The 21,032-nt window shown below is 44.2% G+C and overlaps 1 protein-coding gene across 2 annotated transcripts in view; it reads left to right on the top strand.

Annotated features, from left to right (window-relative positions):
• Positions 1-21,032, top strand: part of SMC4 (structural maintenance of chromosomes 4) — a 95,275-nt gene that overhangs the window by 35,874 nt on the left and 38,369 nt on the right. For both annotated transcript variants that reach the window (XM_073359522.2, XM_073359523.2), the window contains exons 9-11: positions 12,164-12,314; positions 16,439-16,603; positions 17,669-17,902. In XM_073359522.2, the coding sequence (XP_073215623.2) occupies positions 12,164-12,314; positions 16,439-16,603; positions 17,669-17,902 (550 nt within the window). The remainder of the gene's footprint in view (positions 1-12,163; positions 12,315-16,438; positions 16,604-17,668; positions 17,903-21,032) is intronic.

The raw sequence follows: 21,032 nt of genomic DNA, 5'->3' as shown, positions 1-21,032 counted from the left end.
AAAGAGGATGTCCTTAAAGATAACCCATAAAGAAGAGGGCAGATAATTGGGTTGTGGTTTTCTTTTACTGCTTTATGAAGTTTAGTGAAGGTCTGAAGGGTTTTCTTTTGCAGGGGGTGATTAAACTAGAAATATTTTGAATATCAAATCCTGTATTTCCTTTTCTATTGGAGAACTCTTTGAAGGAGCCCGGGATGTTTTGACTCTTTTAGATGTAATTTCTTCTAATTGTTTGTTAGGCCTTTGATCTAAATAGTTTCTATCGCCCTTCCCCAGTTTTTCTTGTTACTTTGATGTCATCACGCTAGTTTGTTTTAAAAAATTTTTAGTATTGTAACCAATCTATATCGTTCCAATTCTCAAAATGGTGTTCATATACTGTAAGATCTATGGATCCAGCTTCTATTAGCGATTATGTTGTGAAAGGATCTTTCCCTGATCATCAACTTTAGAACTGTAATCTAACAGAATGACTGTGGATTAACTTTAGTTCTTCTTTGAGTGACTGGACATGTGCATTCTACTCTTGATTTGTGTGTGCCCCACATCCTGTGGTCAAACTTTTTTCCCTTTTTTCCCTCATCAGAGCAGCTCGGGCATCGTCTACCACCATGAACCCTTGTGAGCAGGCATAAAGTGGGGAACCACCCCAACTCCCCTCAGTTCGTTCTTACCACATGTGACAGTTGTTGGATCTGTTGGTCTTGCTTTAGGAAGTTCTCTGTGTCCTTTATTTTTTGTAGATGGTTACATGTTGTTCATAGTTAAGGCTACGATTATGTCTTGGAGGTCATGGAATCCGTGACTTCCGTTGACCTCCATGACATTTTCTGCCCTGGGGCTGGAGGTCCCAGCCAGCCCCACCTGCACAGCAGCCCAGCCCCAGGGGTAGGGGGACCTGGGAGCCCTAGCAGCAGTGGGTGCTGAACCAACCTACCCCTTTTGTCATGGATATTTTTAGTAAAAGCCAGGGGCAGGTCATGGAAAATAAACACAAACTCACAGCAGTCTGTGACCTGCCCCTAACTTTTACTAAAAATGTCCATGACAAAAACTTAACCTTATTCATAGTGTTAGTGATTAGATTTTTTTTTTTTAAATGTTGTTTTTTTTGGTTTCACTGCTTGAGGTCCTGGTTTTGGTACCGAGAAATGCCTCAGTCACTGGGCTCCAAGCCTTATTGTTCTTGTTCCAAACCAATGCCTGTGAGTGGCCCACACGCCACCTGTTCAAAGTGCCTGGGTGAATCTCTCATATCAGATTGTTACCAAATTTGTACGGACTTCACGCCTAGGACCAAAAATGACAAAGAGTCTAGGCTGAAGTTTCTTTTGACAGAAGCTTCTCTGAGACCACTATTGGAGCCTTCCTGCTTGGAGGGGGGTGGGAGGGACAACCTCTTTAGCTTTGGAAAAACACTCCACCAGTGTTGAAGTCCCAGTACTGCTCACAGTCTCCAGTGCTGAGGGTGAAGTACAAGGTTTTTAAGGAAGAGACTGGAAGAGGAAGATCTCCAGCTCCTAAGCCCACCAAGAAGGGGGCAAAAGGGTTGAGTAGTGTGCATCCTGAATCTAAGCATTCCTTGTCCAGTTCGTCTCTTAAGGAGGCACAGTTGATTCTGGCACGGGGCTGGTACCGTTGTGTCCAGAACCCCAAGCATCATCTTCAACTTCTACAATGCTGTCGTCTTTGGTTACTCACTAAACTGAGACCGTTCCTGTACGAACTACACTTGGAGGCATTTGCAGCAGCAAGGATATTGTCTTTGTCAGTGCCAGTTTCCTCAGTGGTGCAGGAAACCAGTACCATCAGCTCACACTGTCTTGGTTCAATTGGTTCAATGCTCGGTTCCATGTCAGTCACTTGTTTGTCAGTGCTCTCATCCTGAAATATCATAAAATGGAAAGCTGGCAATGATGGCCTTGTTTCAGTCGTCTCTGGGTTCTCTGCACTAGTATTAATGGGCATAGCCCCTCTGTGGTCAAAAGAAGCTTAGTCTTCAGATTCTGAATCCCTTCTGAGACCTTGCCCCCTGAGATGCTGCATTGGTAGGATATGTGGCTGGGAAGGTGCTGGGACCCCGCCTTTTCAGTGGCCCTTTTGGAATCCCTGGGGTGTTCCCTCCCATTTCCAAGTCAGGAGATAAGAGTACAGGAGGATCCTGCCGGTCAGTTACCAGAGGAGGCTTAGCCTTAAATTCAATTGTCTCTATCTTCCTCTTCCCCAGATAGTGCAATTTCTGTGAAAGGGTCCTCACCCTACCTGATGTCTTCAATGCTTATCGGGAGATTTTGAAAAGTCTTGCTTCAGCCTTGGATATTCAAGTGAAGGACATTAGGAGTCATCCCATAGAGCTGTTAATATTTTGGCCACAGTTGGGCAGTCCCTTGTGGTCTTACCAATTAATGAGGCAATTTTAGAGCCCACCAAGGCCCTGTGGCAAACTTCCTCTTCACTTCATCACATATCCAAGAGGGATAAGTGTTGATACTAAGTATTCTCCCAAGACTTCAAGTATTTTTTTTCCCATTCCTGGAGTCGTTGGTTGTTGCAGCTGCCAACGAAAGGGAATACCAGGGGCAGCAGGCTGCTACCCCGAAATCAAAGGATGCAAAAAGTTGACCTGTTTGGTAGGAAAAACTGTTCTAGGGCTGGGTTACAACTTAGAATTTCAGAACAATAGGCTTTGTTAGACCAGCATGACTTTAATATCTTGGACTTGGTATTATAGTTTAAAGACAAGTTACTAGAGCACGGGAAACAAGATTCAGAGTGGTAGCCGTGTTAGTCTGGATCAGCAAAAACAATGAGGGGTCCTGGTGGCACTTTAGAGACTAATTTATTTGGGCATAAGCCGCCCACGAAAGTGCCACAAGGACTGGTCGTTTTTGCGGGGAACAAGAGTTTCTTTTGCTGGTAGATGAAGGAAAGCTGGTGGCTAGAACATCAGTGCAAGCTGGTTTGGATGCTGCTGACTTGGCTCCTAGGGCCATGGCCTCTGCTTTTACCATGCACAGGTGCTCATCGATGCAGTCTTCAGGGCTGCCCAAGGAAGTCCAGCAGACTGTTCAGGACGTGCCATTTGAAGAGTCATCTCTATTTTCAGTGCAGACAGATGACACTTCAAAGACTCCAGAGTGACTCTAAAGTCTCTGGGCATATGTAACCCTACCCCAAAAAGAAAGCATTTTCGTCCTTAGCAATCTGACTGACATGCTACTCTTGCACCTAAAAAAGATCTATTAAGAAAAAGGAATAGGGGTTATAGATACAGACCCCACCCCCTTCTACTGCAAGAGCTCCTAGTTCATCTTGGCACCCTGGGGGCTCTAAACATATATTTTGATGGGTTGGTCAAGGACACGATACCTCTCCAACATTCCAGCCTCTCCTTTCCCTGTGTTTGCAAGAGAAGGGTTCCTCTCACTTCCTAGGTGCATGATGCCTGAATCACTTCATACTGATCGGTCTTAAACACCATGGAAGTGGGATAAACATTTCAGTTCAGGGCCATATGAAGCATTTAAGGTTCCTAATAAACAATCCTCACTACCCATTCAAAATGATAAACCTTGGTCTGTCTGCATCTCCCAGAGTTTTTTTTTTAAAAATGTATGTCAGTGGGAGTTGCTTTTCTGAGGAAACTGGGTGGGCAAGTGTATCCCTACCTGGACAACTGGTTGGTAAGAATCCGATCAAGAGTTCAGTTACAATCCAGTTTTTCTCTTATCCAGTCAGCCTTCAATGCTCTGGGACTGTTAATCAACACAGAGAAGTCTGTCCTCTCCCCAGTGAAGAGGATAGAATTCAGACAGGCAGTTCTGAACTTGACTCAAGCCATAGCTTTACTTCTATAGTCAACATTTCAGATAATTGAATCGGTCATCTTTGATCTCAAGGCTCACCTAACTACGGCAGCATGGAATCATATGAGGCTTCTGGGGCACATGGCCTCTTGCACAAATGCAGTCCAACATACCAGATTGTGCCTCAGGGAACGACAGACTTGGCTGGCCTCCCTATTCGCTCTGAGCCAACCCCCCTCTCCGCCTAGGAGTACGGTTACCCTCTCAGATTTTAGCTTCTTTGGACTGGTGGATGAACCCTTTTAGTGTAGGTGTTCCGTTTGTCCCACCTCAGCCTTCATTGATGTTAGTGACAGCGATATCTACCCTGGGATGGGGGGCTTATCTGGATTCTCTTCAGAGGCAGGGGTTATGATCCACAAAGGACTATCACTACACATAAATATAAGGGAGTTGAGAGCTATCCAACTGGCTTGTCAAGCTTTCTTACCCCATATCAAGGGTAGGAGCCAGTGGTGGTGATCTGTCTCAATAGGCAGGGAGGGGCCCACTTTCCTCAGCTCTGCAAAGAAGCAATGCAACTATGACTTTTGCATTGCCACTTTGATTGACCTCACAGCTTCTTTCTTTTGGGGGGTGCAAAATAAGCTTGCAGACCACCTAAGCAGATTGTTTATGAATCACCACAAGTGTTCTCTATGTCCAAATGTAGCCATGGGCATTTTCCATCTGTGGGAGACTTCTCTGGTAGACCTGTTTCCAACAATAATCAACAGGAAGTGGCAGCACCTTGCTCCCTGCAAGGTCACAATCCCAGGTTCCCTCTTGGAGGCTTTCCTGTTGCCCTGGATGGGCAAGCTCCTGTATGCTTTCCCACCAATCCCACTTCAGAGTTTAGCTAACAATCATGCACCACTATGCTCAAGTCATATGTATGGCCCCAGCGTAGCCTTGGCAGCTCTGGTTTTCGACTTTCCTGTCCCTTTTCACTGCCTCCACCATCTCCGAACTGCACTCTTTGAGGACGTCAAAGAGGAAGAGCCAAGATTCCTCTCATAAGATTCACAAAGACTGTCCTTTGAGTTCTCCAGGTTAGGGAATCTACTTGAAAGAAGTAGTAATTTCTGATGACCTCAGCAGCCACTGTTCTCTGATCTGGTAGCCATGAGGCTGGTGGTTCCTCGGGTATCAAGGGTACAGTTAAGCCTAAGGATTGTGAAGTCCTGGGCTCCAAGAGGTCATTAGTACAATCAATGGAGCAAGGTGGCAAGAAGAGCACTACCTCTTCTCACTCGGTACCAAAGAAGCCCCTTCAGGCTTTATCTGGACTCTCACCTTGGAGCGGTCGAGATTCATGGTAACATCAACTTCCTCAGCCATAACTTTGTCACAGGCCATGGACATGGGACAACATTCTCAGTACTGCAAGAGTTTTGCTTTCCCCCAGATGCCCAACTTACCATAGCTCAGCTCCAATATACTCTTGATACTGAGGACCTCCAGATCTCCAGATATTCACTCAGTACCAACGGTTTCACCTCATGTTTCTACTGGTGCTCCTCTGCTTCCGAGTGACTTGGTAGAGGGGGATTCTGATGAAGATCTTGCCTCAGTCTCCAATGTATCTGTCCAAGGTTCTCCACTCCATCCCTATAGAGGCTCTTTTCAGAGAGCTCTGAGGAAGTTGATCTCGCTCATGAAAGACATCCACAACCACCATCTTGCTGGTTTGGGCACCCATGGGTGACTCTATCCATGCCATATGTACTGCCTTCTTGGCCATACTGGGACCCTTGGGTAGCCTATTGACAGCAATTTTCTAGGACCTCAAGCACCACCCATTACAGAGATCAACAGCCTTCATCACCTGCCCTCTCCAGGACACTCTGACCTAAGGAAGAAAATTTTGAGGAACTCAAAGCTAGGGCTAATAAAGATCTCTTCACCAGCCAACATCTTTTTCATCCCCAGATGAAGCGGTCATGCCACCTCCACCATGTGTGGCTGATTATTTTAAATAGTTCCAGGACCTTATCAAGTGGGTCATAAATTCTTTGCAGATACCTCTTGAGGAGGTTAAAGAACCATATCATAAGCTGCTTGACATCCTTCATACAGCTTCATCTGCCCATATTGCCATGCCTGTTATCGAGGCCTTCCTGGACCATTCAAAGGTCATTTGGCACACCCTAGCCTCAATTCTGTCCACATGCTAGAGAGCAGACAAAAAATATTATGTCCCCTCTAAGAACTTAGAATTTGTATTTTCTCATACCTCTTCTAACTCCTTAGTGGTTGAGGCAGTTAACGAACATGGCAGCACCATGCCCTATGATAAAGATCATGAACGCTTCAACCTGTTCAGTAGAAAATCATATTAGTCAGCCACTTTGCAATTTTGAATTGCCAAATATCAGGTATTAATGGTGACATGCAACCATACAAATTTATACTAAGATGAACTCCTTTATTGAGCATCAACCAGCAAAACAGAGAGCAATTCCAGTCAATTATTGCAGAAGACAAGGTGCTTGCCAGAATGTCTCTGCAGGCCTCTCTTGCTACTGCTGCTCATTTGATTTCTAGGGTGGTGCTTATGAGGATGGCCTTCTGGTTTCACCTCTGAGTATTTCCAGTGGAGGCCCAGAATACAATTCAAGACTTTTTCTTTTGATGGCACTTAAACTATTCACTGACGGCACAGATGAATCACTGCACACATTGAAGGACTCTAGGGCCACTTTGTTCTCTGGAGATCTGTACATCTACCTGAAAGAGAAAATTTAGTGGGTCTAGACAGTGCAGAGATCCTGCTGCTCCCTCCTCCCCCAAATTCTTGGGTTCCCAGAGATCGTATGAACCTCAATGCAAGAGACAGAGGTTCCAGAGGAGAAAACCACCCACTTCCCAACCTTCAACTTCCCAACCCTCTACCTTGAAGCACCTATTTGGACAGGGTGGTCGAGGTCCTGAGCTGAGATCCCCTTGCATACCAACTACAATATTTCACCTGCCCTCCTCCCTTCAGCAACTGCCTTTACCACTTCTGGTAGGCGTATGAGGATTACTATAGACAGGTGGGTTTTGGAGATCATTTCCACTGGGTACTCAATTCACTTCTATTCTCTTCTGCCTGCCTCTTTCCTTCCCCGTTCCTCTTCAGACACCCGTCTCACAAGAATCTGTTATGACCGGAAATAGACTTTCTTCTACTCTTGGTTTCTATAGTACCAGTTCCCAAGCAGCACAGAGGGAAGGGGTTTTATTTTAGGTATTTCCAGGTTCTAAAACAGAATTGCAGCTGGAGACCCATCCTAGTTTTAAGGCTACTCAATACCTTTGTGAAGACACACTTGCAGCAATAATTCCATCACTAAACCAAGGGGATTGGTTCTTAGCCCTCAACATTCAGGATGCATTTCTATATCACAATCAACCCACCACACAGAAAATTCCTACATTTTCTTCCTATCGGGTGAGACCATTTTCAGTACAGGGTGCTCTTTTGGCCTGTCGTCTGCCCCAAGAGTTTTCAAAGGTCATGTCAGTACTAGCAGCACACCTCTGCTGAAAAGAAATTCTGGTGTTCCCAAACCTAGATGATTGGCTTCTGAAAAGTTGCTCCCTGGATGTAACATCATGGGCAATTTGCAAAGTCGTAGGCCTCTTTCTCAAATTGGGCCTGTAATAGAACATTCAAAAGTCCACTTTAACTCCTCTGCAAAAGTTAGAATTCATACGTTCTCATCTTGATTCAATAGCAGCAAGAGCCTACCTCCCAATGCACAGATTAGTGGCCTGAACCAACATAATCTATACAATTCATATCATTCTTCAAACCCCAGTCAAGAACGGTCTTCAGCTGTTGAGGCATGTGGCAGATGGTACTTTAATTATAGACCACACAAGACAACTGTGCCTTGTGCGCCCACTCAGACGAAGATCTTTAAAAATAGTCACTTTTTCTGAGGCCTAGAACCAACTCGGCCTGACGTGCAACATCTAGAAAACTAAAGTACTCCACCAGCGGGCTCCCAATCACCAGGATCATGCTCCCATAATTCAGATCAATAAAAAGACCCTGGAGAACATCTAAAACTTCCTTTTACCTTGGAAGTCATCTGTTGCAGAAAACTGACATTGACAAGGAAATTCAACACCGCCTCCAATGTGCAAGTGCAGTTTTCAGATACTTGCAGGAACATGTTTGAAGATCATGGCATCAAGAATCAAACCAAGCTTCTCAGATTTCAGGCCATTGTTACCCCTACTCTTTTGTATGCTGCCAAAACCTGGGTCACGTACAGTATAGACCTCAAGGTTCTTGAATAATATCATAAACAGTGGCTCCACAAGATCTTCTGAATCAAGGGGGATGACCAACACACCAACATCAGCGTTCTGTCCCAAGCCAAAACCTCTAGCATTGAAGCTATGATCATCCACCAACAGGTCTGTTGGGCTAGTCATATTTTTCAAATGCCAGACAACTGACTCCTGAAACAGGTCACGTTCTTACAACTGAGGAGGAGCAGGCCAAAAAAGCACTTCAAAGATACCCTCAAAACCAACATGAAGAAGTGCAGTATTGACATAAACTCATGGGAAATTCAAGCCCTTGACCGACCAAAATGGAAAATAACCTTGTGGTAAGGATCCCAGTATTTCAAGGTCCAACAGAGACCATAGGAAATGGGAAAGGAGGAAAGAATACACCGCAGCTTGACTCAACGATCCAGATCCACCCCTTCCACTGGGAAATGTCTGCTCCAACTGTGACAAGATCTGTGGATCCTGGATTGGTCTCATTAGCCACCTGCAGATCCACCAGCAATAATTGGCTATCTTTTTATGGAAGACAGTCATCCTCAAACTCTAAGGGTTTGCCAACAAAAACTTTCAGAAAGACCCCTAAACTATTTTTCTCAATTGCAGACCGATCATAAGGGTCTACAGTCTCTAAACAGACTTTCCAGTTGGATATCCAACTGCATTAGCTGTTGCTACTGACCTTGTAATCTCCAAGCACCATTGGACTTACAGACTCACTGTATGAGATTTATTTCCTCCTCTGTAGCCTCTCTCAAATATGTTCCCATCACTGAAATATGTAGAGCTGTGACTTGGACCTCTGTACATACCTTTGCTGAGTGCTATGCAATAACTCAGTGGTTCCCAACCAGGGATCCGGGGCACCCTGGAGGACCGTGAGCAGGTTTCAGGGGGTCCACCCAAGCAGGGTCAGTGTTAGACTTGCTGGGGCCCAGGGCAGAAAGCCAAAGCTCCATTGTGCAGGACTAAAGCCTGGGGCCCTGAGCCCTGCCACCTGGGGCTGAAGCCAAATCCTGGGCATCTTAGCTTCACAGGGCCCAGGCAATTCCACTGCTTGGTACCCTGTAACTCTTGCCCTGGCTTATATATTCAGAAAAACAGTTGTGGCACTGCTGGGCCATGGAGTTTTTGTAGCACGTTGTGGGGGCCTCAAAAAGAAAAAGGTTGAGAACCCCTGCAATAACTCACAGTTCACCCTCTGATACTGCATTTGGCTCAGCTTTACTTTCTTCAATACTAGACTTGACTCTGAAGCTCCCTCCTACTTAAAGAGAACTGCTTGGTAGTCACTTACAGTGGAGCACCCATGGGGACACGACTAAAAAGAAATGGTTACTCATCCTGTTCAGAAACTGTGGTTCTTTGAGATGTGTGTCTCTATGGATACTCCACTACCCGCCCTCCTTTCCCATTGCTTTGAAGTTGTCTGCTGTGGAGCTTTTGTGGTAGAGAGGGAACTGAAGGCCATTCACCTACATAGCGCTATATAACAGGATGGAGTACAAAACTGAGTAACGCTCACGTGTGGGCTGTTTAGACACTGCTATGAGACTTCTCTGATCAAAGGTGCAGCGGGCGCAAGTTCAACTGTATTGGAGCACCCATCTGGGGACATCTCGAAGAACCACAGTTACTGCCCATGGTGAATAACCGTTTCTTACCAACCTGTTCCATACCTGTTGTGCTTTGAGGAGTGTTGCACGTGTCCACTCCATGACCTACCTTCCTACCCCTTTGCATCAGAGTTTCCAGCAAGAAGGGGTGTCAGGGATGGCTCTGACCTTTGTCTAATTACAAGGGTGTGTGGCAATAACAGGTACCAATGAGAGGAGAAAGTTTTTGACAACCAGCTCAGGCTGCTTAGTCAACCAAAGTGGAATGGATATGTGTAATACATCTCAAAGAACAGTAGTTATGGAACAGGTTAGTAATAAGTTTTTATCACATTTCTAAATTGCGACAAATGTCATGTATTTGTGCACATTCTTTTAAATATTCAAGACCACCTAGAGACTGCTGCCTTCTGGAGAGGTTGGATAATAAATAATTTCACCTTTGTTGCTACCTCAATAAAACCACCTCAACAAATGAGGAAGGATGGGGACCTAATTCACTCAATTAGGAAGCAGTCAGGCTAGCCAGATAGTCATTGATCTGGTAGCTTCTCAAGCGACTCCATTAAAGGGACTCTCAAACATAAAAGCTGGTTGGTTTGCAGAAGGGGCTCAATTCAGGAGAGTGGGGTCTAAATGCAGAGGTTTTTCAGACAGTAATGTCCTCATCCAGGTATCCTGTAAGTGGTGAGCTCTTTTGTCTAACAAAAAAGCCATAATAAGATCCAGTGACTGGAAACTGAAGTTAGAAACTCATGCTGCGAAGAAGAAACAACAATTTTAACTGTAAGGGTATGAACCAGTGGAATACATTTACCAAGGGATATGGTAAATTCTCAGATCACTTTGGGAGGCTTTTAAATCAAGACTGGATGTCTTTCTAAAATACATGTTTTAATCACTAGGTGATGATATGCATAGTTAGCAATCAAATCCCCTTCCTGTCATCTGAGAATGGTCTTTGCAGCTGAGGTGTGTGGTGTTTTTTGTTTGTTTGTTTGTTTGGTTTTTTTTAGGGACTGCAGTCCGTTTGCCTAGTGTAGCTAGCCTACTTATTTTTGCATTTGCTGCTTATGTTCAGACTGGGAATTGTTACATGTACGTAGCAGCAGTTTAACATCTTTTCTTTAGTTTAATTATAATATTTCTATATCCAGTTGTAGAACAATGGAAGACTTGATTTGGCTACATAATGGATGGATGAGGCTACCAGTACTTAGTCTATATTCTGATTACAGCGTGAGTGTCATAACCATACAGCTAAGGGTAGCCTAGAATTCCTCCTTTCCTGTAAGGGGTGAAGAAGCTCAAATAACCTGGTTGGCACCTGACCAAAGGAGCCAATGGGGACAAAAGATACTTTCAAATCTGGGGTGGGGCGGGGGGGAGAGAGGCTTTGTTCTGGGTTCTTTGTTCCTGTGTTCGTTCGCTCTTGTGACTAAGGGACTGGACATCAATCCATGTTCTCCAAACCATTCTGAACCAGTCTCTCATATTACAGAAATTGTAAGTACAGCCAGGCAAGGCGTATTAGTTTATCTTTGTTTTCTCAACTTGTGAATTTTCCCTTTGCTGGAGGCAGGTTTATCCCTGTTTTGTTGTAACTTTGAAACTAAGGCTAAAGGGGGTTCCTCTGTGTTTTGTGCACCTTTTGGTACCCTGTAAAGTTATCTTCCAACCTGATTTTACAGAGGGGATTAATACCTTTTCTTTTTTTTTTCTTTTTTTTTTTTAATAAAATTCTTCTTTTAAGAACTGATTAATTTTTAATTTATTTTTTTTTCCAGTGTCCAAAGATCCAGGGATTTGGGTCTGTGTTCACTTTGTAACCAATTGGTTAGGATTTTATTGTCAAGCCTCCCCAGGAAAGGGAGTGTATAGGCTTGGGGGGATATTTTGGGGGAACAGGAACTCCAAGTGGTCCTTTCCCTGATTCTTTGTCTAAATCACTTGGTGGTGGCAGCATACTGTTCAAGGACAAGGTGGAATCTGTGCCTTGGGAAAGTTTTTAACCTAAGCTGATAAAAATAAGCTTAGGGGGTCTTGCATGTGGGTCCCCACATCTGTACCCCAGAGTTCACAGTGGGGAAGGAACCCAGACAGTGAGGCTCCCTCCTATCTCATGAGGTCATGAGAAATCATCAGCAAGCATTGCTAGTCATACATGTATTGGAGAAAATGTTGCTTTCCACAGCAGTGCATGGCTTTTGCTGCTTGACAAACAGTCAGTGCTTCTGTTTTGCAGCACTGGTGCTACAGGGAAATAGTGAGTGTAATAAAAAGCTGGATGTTTTTATAAAAAACAAACAGTACCACTTTCAATTCAAGGCCTCATAGAAGTTCACTAGCTAAACCAATTTTTGGTGAAAAATGATTTTAATACAAAAGTGACTGACCTTTTTCTCTTTTTAGAAAACTCAATAAAATTACAAAGTTCATAGAGGAAAACAAAGAGAAATTTACTCAGCTGGATTTGCACGATGTTACAGTGAGGGAAAAACTAAAACATGCCAAAAGCAAAGCTAAAAAACTTCTGAAGCAGCTTGAAAAGGATAAAGAAAAGGTATATCTATGAAACTTGCAACTCTTACTATCTTAAACAATCAAATATTTTGATCTATTCTGGATTGGGGCATTCTAATGTTTTTTTAAGGTAACCTGCAAAAGAAATTTTTTGCTGCTTTATGATGCAAAGAAGGCCAGAAAATTTTTTAAATTTGTTTTACACTAGAAATTGAGATTTTTTTGTCTAGCATTTAAAGTGAGTGGAGAATGAAGCTCATGATATCAATTGTTTTATTTTTAGTTTGAAAGTCAGCTTTTAAGGAATTAGATCATTTTCTTGAGCCTTCATGCCTACGTCTCCAAATGGATCCAACTACCAGGTTGATTGCCAAACTGTTTAACAGTGCAGTTTTCTTTGGCAACAATCAAGTTACTAAACATCCCTTCTATTATAGCAAGTGTAATGATTTAACGGTCTCTGTCCCCTCCCAGCTCAAATATCTATCCATGTTATAAAATGTCATGTTTGCCTGTCCTGGACTCAAGGTGGCTCACTTCTGGCACTACACATTTTCTGTTTCTCCTACAGCTGTGAATATTATCTCCAGTAAGTAAGTGTAGGAAGTTTTACTTCCTTGTAAGTAGGTATCTGTGATGTGATATTGGCTTATTCAGGAGAAACAGACTCCTGATCTCAGTTATTGGGAGAAGCTGCCAATAGAGCCACACATAGCAAAGAGGGTACAGAAAGACGTAACACTGCCGCCATTTATTAGAAGTTTGTTAGTTTATAGCTGTTAAGAGCAGAACTCCTGGTTTCACATGAAATTCCAAATGTGGTATAACTGTGAGGATGGACTTAACTAGGCTGCTTATTCCGTATCATGTTAATAAGAGTAATTTTAAAAAATCATGCTGCTGTTCTTGAAGAAGTAACAGCCTCTTCAGGCAGCTATTCTGCAGCTGGTATTGTCCCCTCCATAGCTAATATACAAGATTACCCAAATTAGGGCAGTGATAGCTGTGAAAAGGAAGAAAAGGTGGTGTGTTGGCCAAAATTATATATTTCTAAGGATATGGGCTACTGTGCTGTGGTGCAAACCACCAGTCTAGCATCTGGACTGCTGTTCTTTCACAAGGTTATCTAGGGAACTGCTAGGTGTTCCTCAAATGTATGTCAGTGTGGATCCTAGTGTAGTGCACAAGTGCCCTGTGCCTCCTTATATTCCCATAGAAGGGTATAAAGAGTTGTATGGCTGCTGCCCTCCCTCATTTCCCTCTTGCCGCCATAGTAGCATGAGAGAACATAGTAAATATCTGACCCTCTAGTGTTTAGCTCTGGCTAAACCCTTAAAAACCCCTCAGAATTTTATTTCACTTAGAGAAGACCAGAGTGAATGAGTTCAGCCCATCTGAGCTGGCTTCTGATGGTTGGATCCCCCTGTATAGGGTATTTCAACATAATGGGCTCTAAACCTGCTCCTAAGCTTCAAGCCCTGTCTTCCAGTGTTAGTCTAATTCTGTTAAAGGATGGGCATGAGAGATGCTTAGAATGCCAGTTGCTCTCTGAGGACTGGCAAGTCACAGAATGCTCAACAAAAGCATTACTTGTTGGAGCAATCACTGACTGTCTCCTCAAATAAGAGGTAGATGGATACGAGAGCCCACAAAATACCAGAGAGGGCACTCACAGATGTTATGTCCAGCAGACATGTAATGCCCAGAACTGAACATAAGGGTAGAGGCACCAGATGGAACTCAGTGCCTTCCCACAAGAAAAGACCACACAAGGACTCCAGGGAGAATGCTACTAAGCCCCAAATGGAATTGAATACTAGGGACAAAGAGCCTCCTATCTTCACAGCACCAAGTAAACTTTCCGGCCGCCTCCTTCCCCCACACACTCCCCCCCATTTGTATCGATAACATAGCCCTCTGGGTTGATACCTTTAGCAGAGTCGCTGATACTACAGGATATGTCATTAGAGAAATCCGGAATGATCTCTGTACCAACACAGTTATCTGCACTAGTGTGGACCCTGTGACCAAGAGCACCAGATGGTCTCTGCCCCTTGAGAAAATGTACTCCCCCTCTCTATCTTTAGGGCACATTTCTCTTCTCCTTTGAGCAGAGAACCTTCTTCCCTGAGATCTGTGGCCAAGAATGCAGAAAGACTGGGGGTGGTCATTATAGTTCTGAGCTCCAACTACATTAGAAATCGTATTGGATTGGCCATCATCAAACAAGCCAGCCATATTCATACAGCATACCAGTTGTATGACTTACTGAGATCAACCTTCACACACTTCCAGGAGCAGATCTCTGTCTCATTCCGGGAGGAGATAAAAATTACATTTCCCAATGGCATGCCAGGCCAGACCATCCACCAACACTTAAAAGGAAGAAACAGCATCAGGAGAAGCAGCAACAACATTCTGCTTCATCATCGAAAGACATTTCTTCCTCATCACCAGATGAAGTGGTGACCAAGATACCAGCACCAGATGAATTCCAGTCATTTCAATAACTAGTTATGAGAACTGCAGACATGCTAGAAATAGACACATCTGTCATAAGACAAATCTCTTATGTTACTCAACTTATTGGCGACTTCAGGCCCAGACAAATCACCTTTCCAATAAATAGACTGCTTGACCTTGCTAAGACCCTATGATAAATACCTGCCACAATACCACCTAACACAAGAAGTGTGGAGAAGCAATACCAAGTCCCTCCAAAAAGGTTTTGGTACTACTGTGCCCATTCCAACCCAGGCTCCTTGATTGTTTCAGCAGTTCAGGAGAAATCTAAGTTGAACAAAAGCACCCCAAAGGACACAGATTCAAAGGAATTTGACCCGTTCAAGAGCAAATCCTATTCCTCCACCCCCCTTCACCTCAAGGGGCAAATAACTGTAGGCTCTTCTAGCTAAATTATAATTTTTTGAACAAGGAGAAAGTGAAACCCTTTCTGGCAAAGTTCCCACCTTAGAACAGAAAAGAGCTGAAAGATAAGCAGGGGGGCAACTTAGTGACCAAAACAGCCTTACAAGCGACAATGGACTCTTCAGACACGATGACTGGATCCATGGCCACAGTAGTGACAAAGAAAAGGGCTTGATGGATTAAGACATTGGGCATTCCATGAGAAGTGCAAATCACAATAAAAGTCCTTTGAAGGGATGGATTTACTCAGTGAGCACACCATTCTATGTTCCTTAAAAGATTCTAAGGCAGTGGTCCCCAAACTGGGGCATGCCCCTGGGCCAGTACCCACGGGGGGTTAGGAAGAAGTGCCACCCAGCCCCACTCTGCCCCCAGCTCTGCTCTGGGCCTGGCCACGGTTCCACTCCAGGCCCTGATCCCAGCCCTGGTTCCAGCCCCACTCCCAGCAGCATCCACAGCCATAACCATAGCTCTGAGGGGCAGGGTTAAGGGGGTGCATGACGTAAAAAGTTTGGGGACCACTGCTCTAAGGCTACATTGTACTCGTTTAGGAATATACACCTGGAACCTGTATCACAAACAATACCGTTATCAACTCCAGAAAAAAGTCTTATGGGAGACAGCCAAATTATCCTCCTAAGACGCAGCCCAAGTACAACAGGAGACACCAATCTGCCTCCTTTTCAGTCATTCTTACGGTCCTATCATGTACGCTACCTTTCTTTGAAGAAGGGAACCAATCTGAAACTCCATCGAAGTAATGTATGTGTGTGTTCAGAATTTTGTTTTGATTAGTGCTTGAGAAGTCTCTGACAGGAACTGAGTGAGACTGCTGGGAGGAGATACTATTAAAAGCCTGACAATCAGCCAAAGATCCAAAGAGACGACAAGGAACAGCAGCCCAAATTCTAGAGTGCTGGTGTCTTGCAAAATAGCAATTGGGAGGGTGAAACTAAAAAAACTTTGTTCTTGCTCACTTACATAAAGCAATGTTAGTGAATAAAACTGCCCTTTAGAGATACTTTATGTATGTACTTCATCACTGAAGCAGGGCAATATTTGCAGTCCTGAAGGTAGATGATAGTCTCTGCGTGATGTCAGGGCTCATCGACATTTACATTTCCTCAGGTTTTCCTCATTGTCCATAGCATAAGAAGGCAAAGCTTAAAGATAAAAAAAGAAACTTTACTTTTTGTACCAGTTAATGGAAAAAGTTAAAAATTTCTTCCTTAACAGGTTCAACAATTTAAAAGTGTACCTGGCAACAGTGAGACAACTATCAGTGAAGCATCATCTAAGAAAGAAGTTCTTGAAAAGGAAAAAGAGCGAGAAGAAGAAATATTAAAACAAGTTATGGATAGCCTTAAACAGGAAACACAAGGACTTCAGAAAGAGAAAGAGGTTTGAAACATTCTGATGTCCATAAGTTTAGACTATTTACATTAACATGAGTTAGATGGTTCAAAGGTCTTTCAAGGAAGCTATTTTGTATAGGAATATTGCTCTCTCAAGCACTAGCTTCAAATATAGAGCAGGTTGGAAATGGAATTTCCATTCTGTGGGAAATTCTCACGTTTCAAGATTTGTTTTTGTTCTGAATCGGAACAAAAAGGAAATTCTAAAAAATGTCAGTTTGAAACCATTGACTCGCTTTGTTTCAATAATGTTGAAAATTACTGTAGTCAAAATGAAACTTTTTACCATACCAAAATAAATAATTTTAATTTTCTGCTGTTAAATTTAGTTGAGATAGACATGTTCCTATGATATGTATGGATTTCAACTAAACTGTTTTTCCAGCAGAAAACTCTTCTGTCAAAGTATTTGAAGAGAGCTGGTCAAAAAAATTTCAACACCTAATTAATACTACAATAATTAGCTATGTTCTGTAATTTTTGTTTAAAACTTGTCCGGGTGTAAAGTTGGCTTTATGCTATATAATCTTTGTACTCTTTCTTGTAGTCGAAAACCTCCATTCAGTTTGTCTGTTTAATTCATGAAGAGCATCTAAATCTTTAAGGTGTTTTTTTGCCAGTTGAGTAACTGGAATAAAGCTGGGCTGGAAAAACAACAGTGGCTTCCAAATTACTCAAATAGTCTGATTTAATTAGAACGTAATGCCTTACTTCACTTCGTTATATTACTGGACACTAAATCCAGGATGGGGTGGGAATGGATATCTAGCAGTGGTTGTGGTTTATTTGTTCTTCCTGATTGTCATCAAAATTCACAATTCAGATTTCTACTATGATAGTAGGGGACCTGTTTTTATTTAACTGAGCCCATTTATGCCAAATTCACCATAACTTACTGTTCAAGAGATTAAGAGCATGCCACCTCTCCTCTGCTGCTTCTCTCACTCAGCTATGTATAGAATATATTACCTTACACAGCTCAGTCATCCCACCAGTTTTCGGTTTCTTTATTTTAACTATTTCTAATGTAATGTGCTGTCCATTTCTACAGGGCAAAGAAAAAGAACTTATGGAGTTCAGCAAAACAGTGAATGAAGCACGTTCTAAGATGGATGTAGCCCAATCGGAACTTGATATCTACCTCAGTCACCATAATACAGCAGTATCTCAGTTAAATAAAGCAAAAGAGGCTCTAAAGACAGCTTCAGGAACCCTTAAGGAAAGGATAGCTGGTATCAAAGAGCTAGATACAAAACTACCTCAAGCTGAACAGGAACTAAAGCAGGTTAGACTTAAGTTTCATATTTCATTCAGAATCATTCATCATTCAGGAGCTGTTTCATTCTTACATTGTAGTCTCTCTATACATATATTTAAGTTTAGTTGCACTCTGAAAAACGTGGAAATGGACCCCATCATAATCAATAGATCTTTGTACTCCCTACGCACACTGAGTCTATTTGTTTAATTTAGTAGCAAAAGTTTCTTTAACTACTATTAAAACTTAAGAGCCAATGAAACTATGGGAAAATGAGCTATAGTCTCTGATGGGTTGCGCTGCTTCTTAGAGTGCTTGCTCGTGTCCATTTCATGTTAGGTGTGCATGCGTCATGTGCACCACTGCCAGAGATTTTTCCCTCAGTGGTATCTGTTGGGCTGACTCTAGCACCCTCTGGTGCTGTGCACTTATGTGCTGGTATAACGGACCCCTCTGGCCCCGCACTCTCTCAGTTCCTTCTAACTGCCCATAATGGTTTCTGGAACAACTCCTCTTTCTTCGGCAAGACATTTTCAGTGGTTTTTCTTCTCTGTATCGTAGTTAATTAGTATTAGTATAGGTGTACTGTAAATATTTTAAATAGTACTAGTGTAGCTAGTTAGAACCCCTCCCTCTAGTTGAGGGGCTTCCTTCACCCTGGGGCCAGGCATGCCCTGGTCTCCAGGCTTCAAACTTTCTGCCTCCTGCAGCAAGCCTATGCCCATGAGCGACCTGCACTCCAGTTGTTTGAAGTGTCTGGGGGAAAGTCACATGAGAGCGCTCTGTCTAATTTATTGGGACTTTAAGCCTTGTACAAAGAAGGACTGAGAGAGTAAAGTAAAGGCTATCCTCCTTCGGAGCCAAGTAACTCAGATTCAGCACCAAGCACTTCACCCTCGATGTGAACCACGTGCATCCCGGCACCATGCTCCATCTCCGATGCTGAGAAAGAAGCATAAAAAGCAGCGCATAGATAAAAAGGCAAGCAGGGCCAAGGCAGTGGAGTGCAACCCAACTTAGGCCACTCCTCTCTCTACCTCCAGTCCCGTGGCAGCACCATTGAGTCTGATGCCAAATCTCCCTCCAACATCGGGAAATCATCAAGGCGCCTGTGGAATTGTGGTGCCTTAAACTCCAGAGGCCTTTGCAGTGGCCAGGGACTTATCGTTCCTGGTACCACTGTCTCCAGTGGGACAACTGCCAGCTCCAATAAACACAAGCAGGAGAGAGCATGGTACTCCTTCCCGGCACTGGAACCTTCAGTACCTTCTAGAGGCAAGCCGACCCTCCTTTCCTCTACGAGGTCATCCCTGGTCCACCACTGGTCCCCAGACCCTCGGCACTGAATGACAGAAGTGAGAGGAGGGGTACCGTTCCCCCATGCTCATCTCAGGAGGACTCATGGTCTGAACCAGAGTTGGAACCCTGCACCCAACCCAAGAGCCACCACCAGTACCTATCCTATGTGCTTCAGGACCTCGGTGTGGGTCCCCCTGCAGGTACCTGGCCAGGTGGACAGTGGCCTATGCAATGACCGTTCTGGAACACATGGGGATTTCTTCTCACCAATCATATTTGATTGGTTCTGAGAGGAGGGCCCCTGCTCCACTGGGTACCGGACCCGATACCAATACACCAGACTTGGACCCCATGAAGGTAATTTAGGCTGAAGAAGAGGAAGAAGCCCCTCCTCTGGTACAGGCCTCTTCTCCAGACAAGGCCATCTGGGGACCAACTAGCTCGCTGCCGCAAGATGATTTCAAAGCCCATCAGGCACTTTTGAAGCAGATAGGTGCTAACCTGGGGCTAGAGATTGAGGAGCTCAAAGAATCGTTCCACAGCCTCATTGACATCTGGATGCAACAGCACCGTCTAAGGTGGCCCTACCCATTAACGAGACGGTAATGGGTATGGTGAAAGCCCTCTGGCAGACCCCATTTTCTCTCCCTCCCTCTGCCTTTGAAGGGGTCAGAGAAGAAATATTATGTGCCAGCCGAGAGGTATGAGTACCTATACTCTTATACCCCTCCTGGGCCCCTAGTTGTAATGGCGGCCAATGAGAGTGCTACCCCCAAACAGAAGGACGCAAAGAAACTCTATCTGCTTGGGAGGAAAGTTTATTCCACAGGTGGTCTTCAGCTACTTATCTCAAACCAGCAAGCCCTGCTGGGGAGATACAATTACAACGTGTGGGATTCCTTGTCCAAATTTAAAGACTCCATGCCCCAGGACTCAAGGCAGGAATTCTCTGCCCTCTTAAAGGAGGGTAAGAATGTTGCTAGAGCCTCTCTCCAGGTGGCACTGGACTTAGCTGACACAGCAGCCAGGATGATGGCCGCTGCAGTGTCCATGAGGTGATGCTCTTGGCTACCGTCCTTGTGGTGACCTCAAGAAGTCCAGCAGTTGATCCCGGACCTCCCTTTCGAAGACTCCTTGTCGTGTCTGTTTGCTCTGAAAACTAGACTCCAAGCGCTACCCTCAGGTCCCTGGGCCGCTATGCTCCATCCATTGCAAGGAAGCACTTCTGGCCTCAATAACCAGCCCATTTTTCGGCTTCACCACTGAGATAGAATCTGTACAAGAGAAAGGCAGAGGTTACAAGCATTGTTAGTCGCTCCCATCCACCTCATCTTCTTCACTGCTGAGGTTGCATAGGTACTCCAGTAGATTCAAACATGCCTTTTGAGGGTGTGATACCAGTTCCCACCTTGGATCCTGACCCCTCCCCCCCCTTTGTTTTTGGACTGACTTTCCCACATTAGCCTGGCATGGTCCCACATTAAATTGTATTACTGGGTGCTAAATACAATGGTGGACAGTTATACCCTTCAGTTCTCATCCACCCCTTCTCTTCCACCCCCATCCCTGTCCCTCTTCAGGGACCCTTCTCACAAGCAACTCCTAGGTCAGGAGGTGCAGATCCTCCTGCAGGTGGGGGCTGTGGAAGAGGTACCTCAAAGTTTGAGAGGAAAGGGGTTTTACTCCCAACATTTCCTAATCCCAAAGGCCAATGGGGGCCTTCGCCCTATCCTAGACATGCATCGCTTTAATGGTTATTTCAAGAAACTGAGGTTCCGCGTGGTTTCTCTGGCTTCTACTATCCCCTCCCTGGATCCAGGGGACTGGTACTCGGCCCTTGACTTGAAGGACATTTACT

Source organism: Lepidochelys kempii, chromosome 9 (assembly GCF_965140285.1).
Source record: "Lepidochelys kempii isolate rLepKem1 chromosome 9, rLepKem1.hap1, whole genome shotgun sequence".
NCBI lineage: Eukaryota > Metazoa > Chordata > Testudines > Cheloniidae > Lepidochelys > Lepidochelys kempii.
Note: the sequence above shows the minus strand (reverse complement) of the source record. Positions and strands in the feature narration are given on the sequence as shown.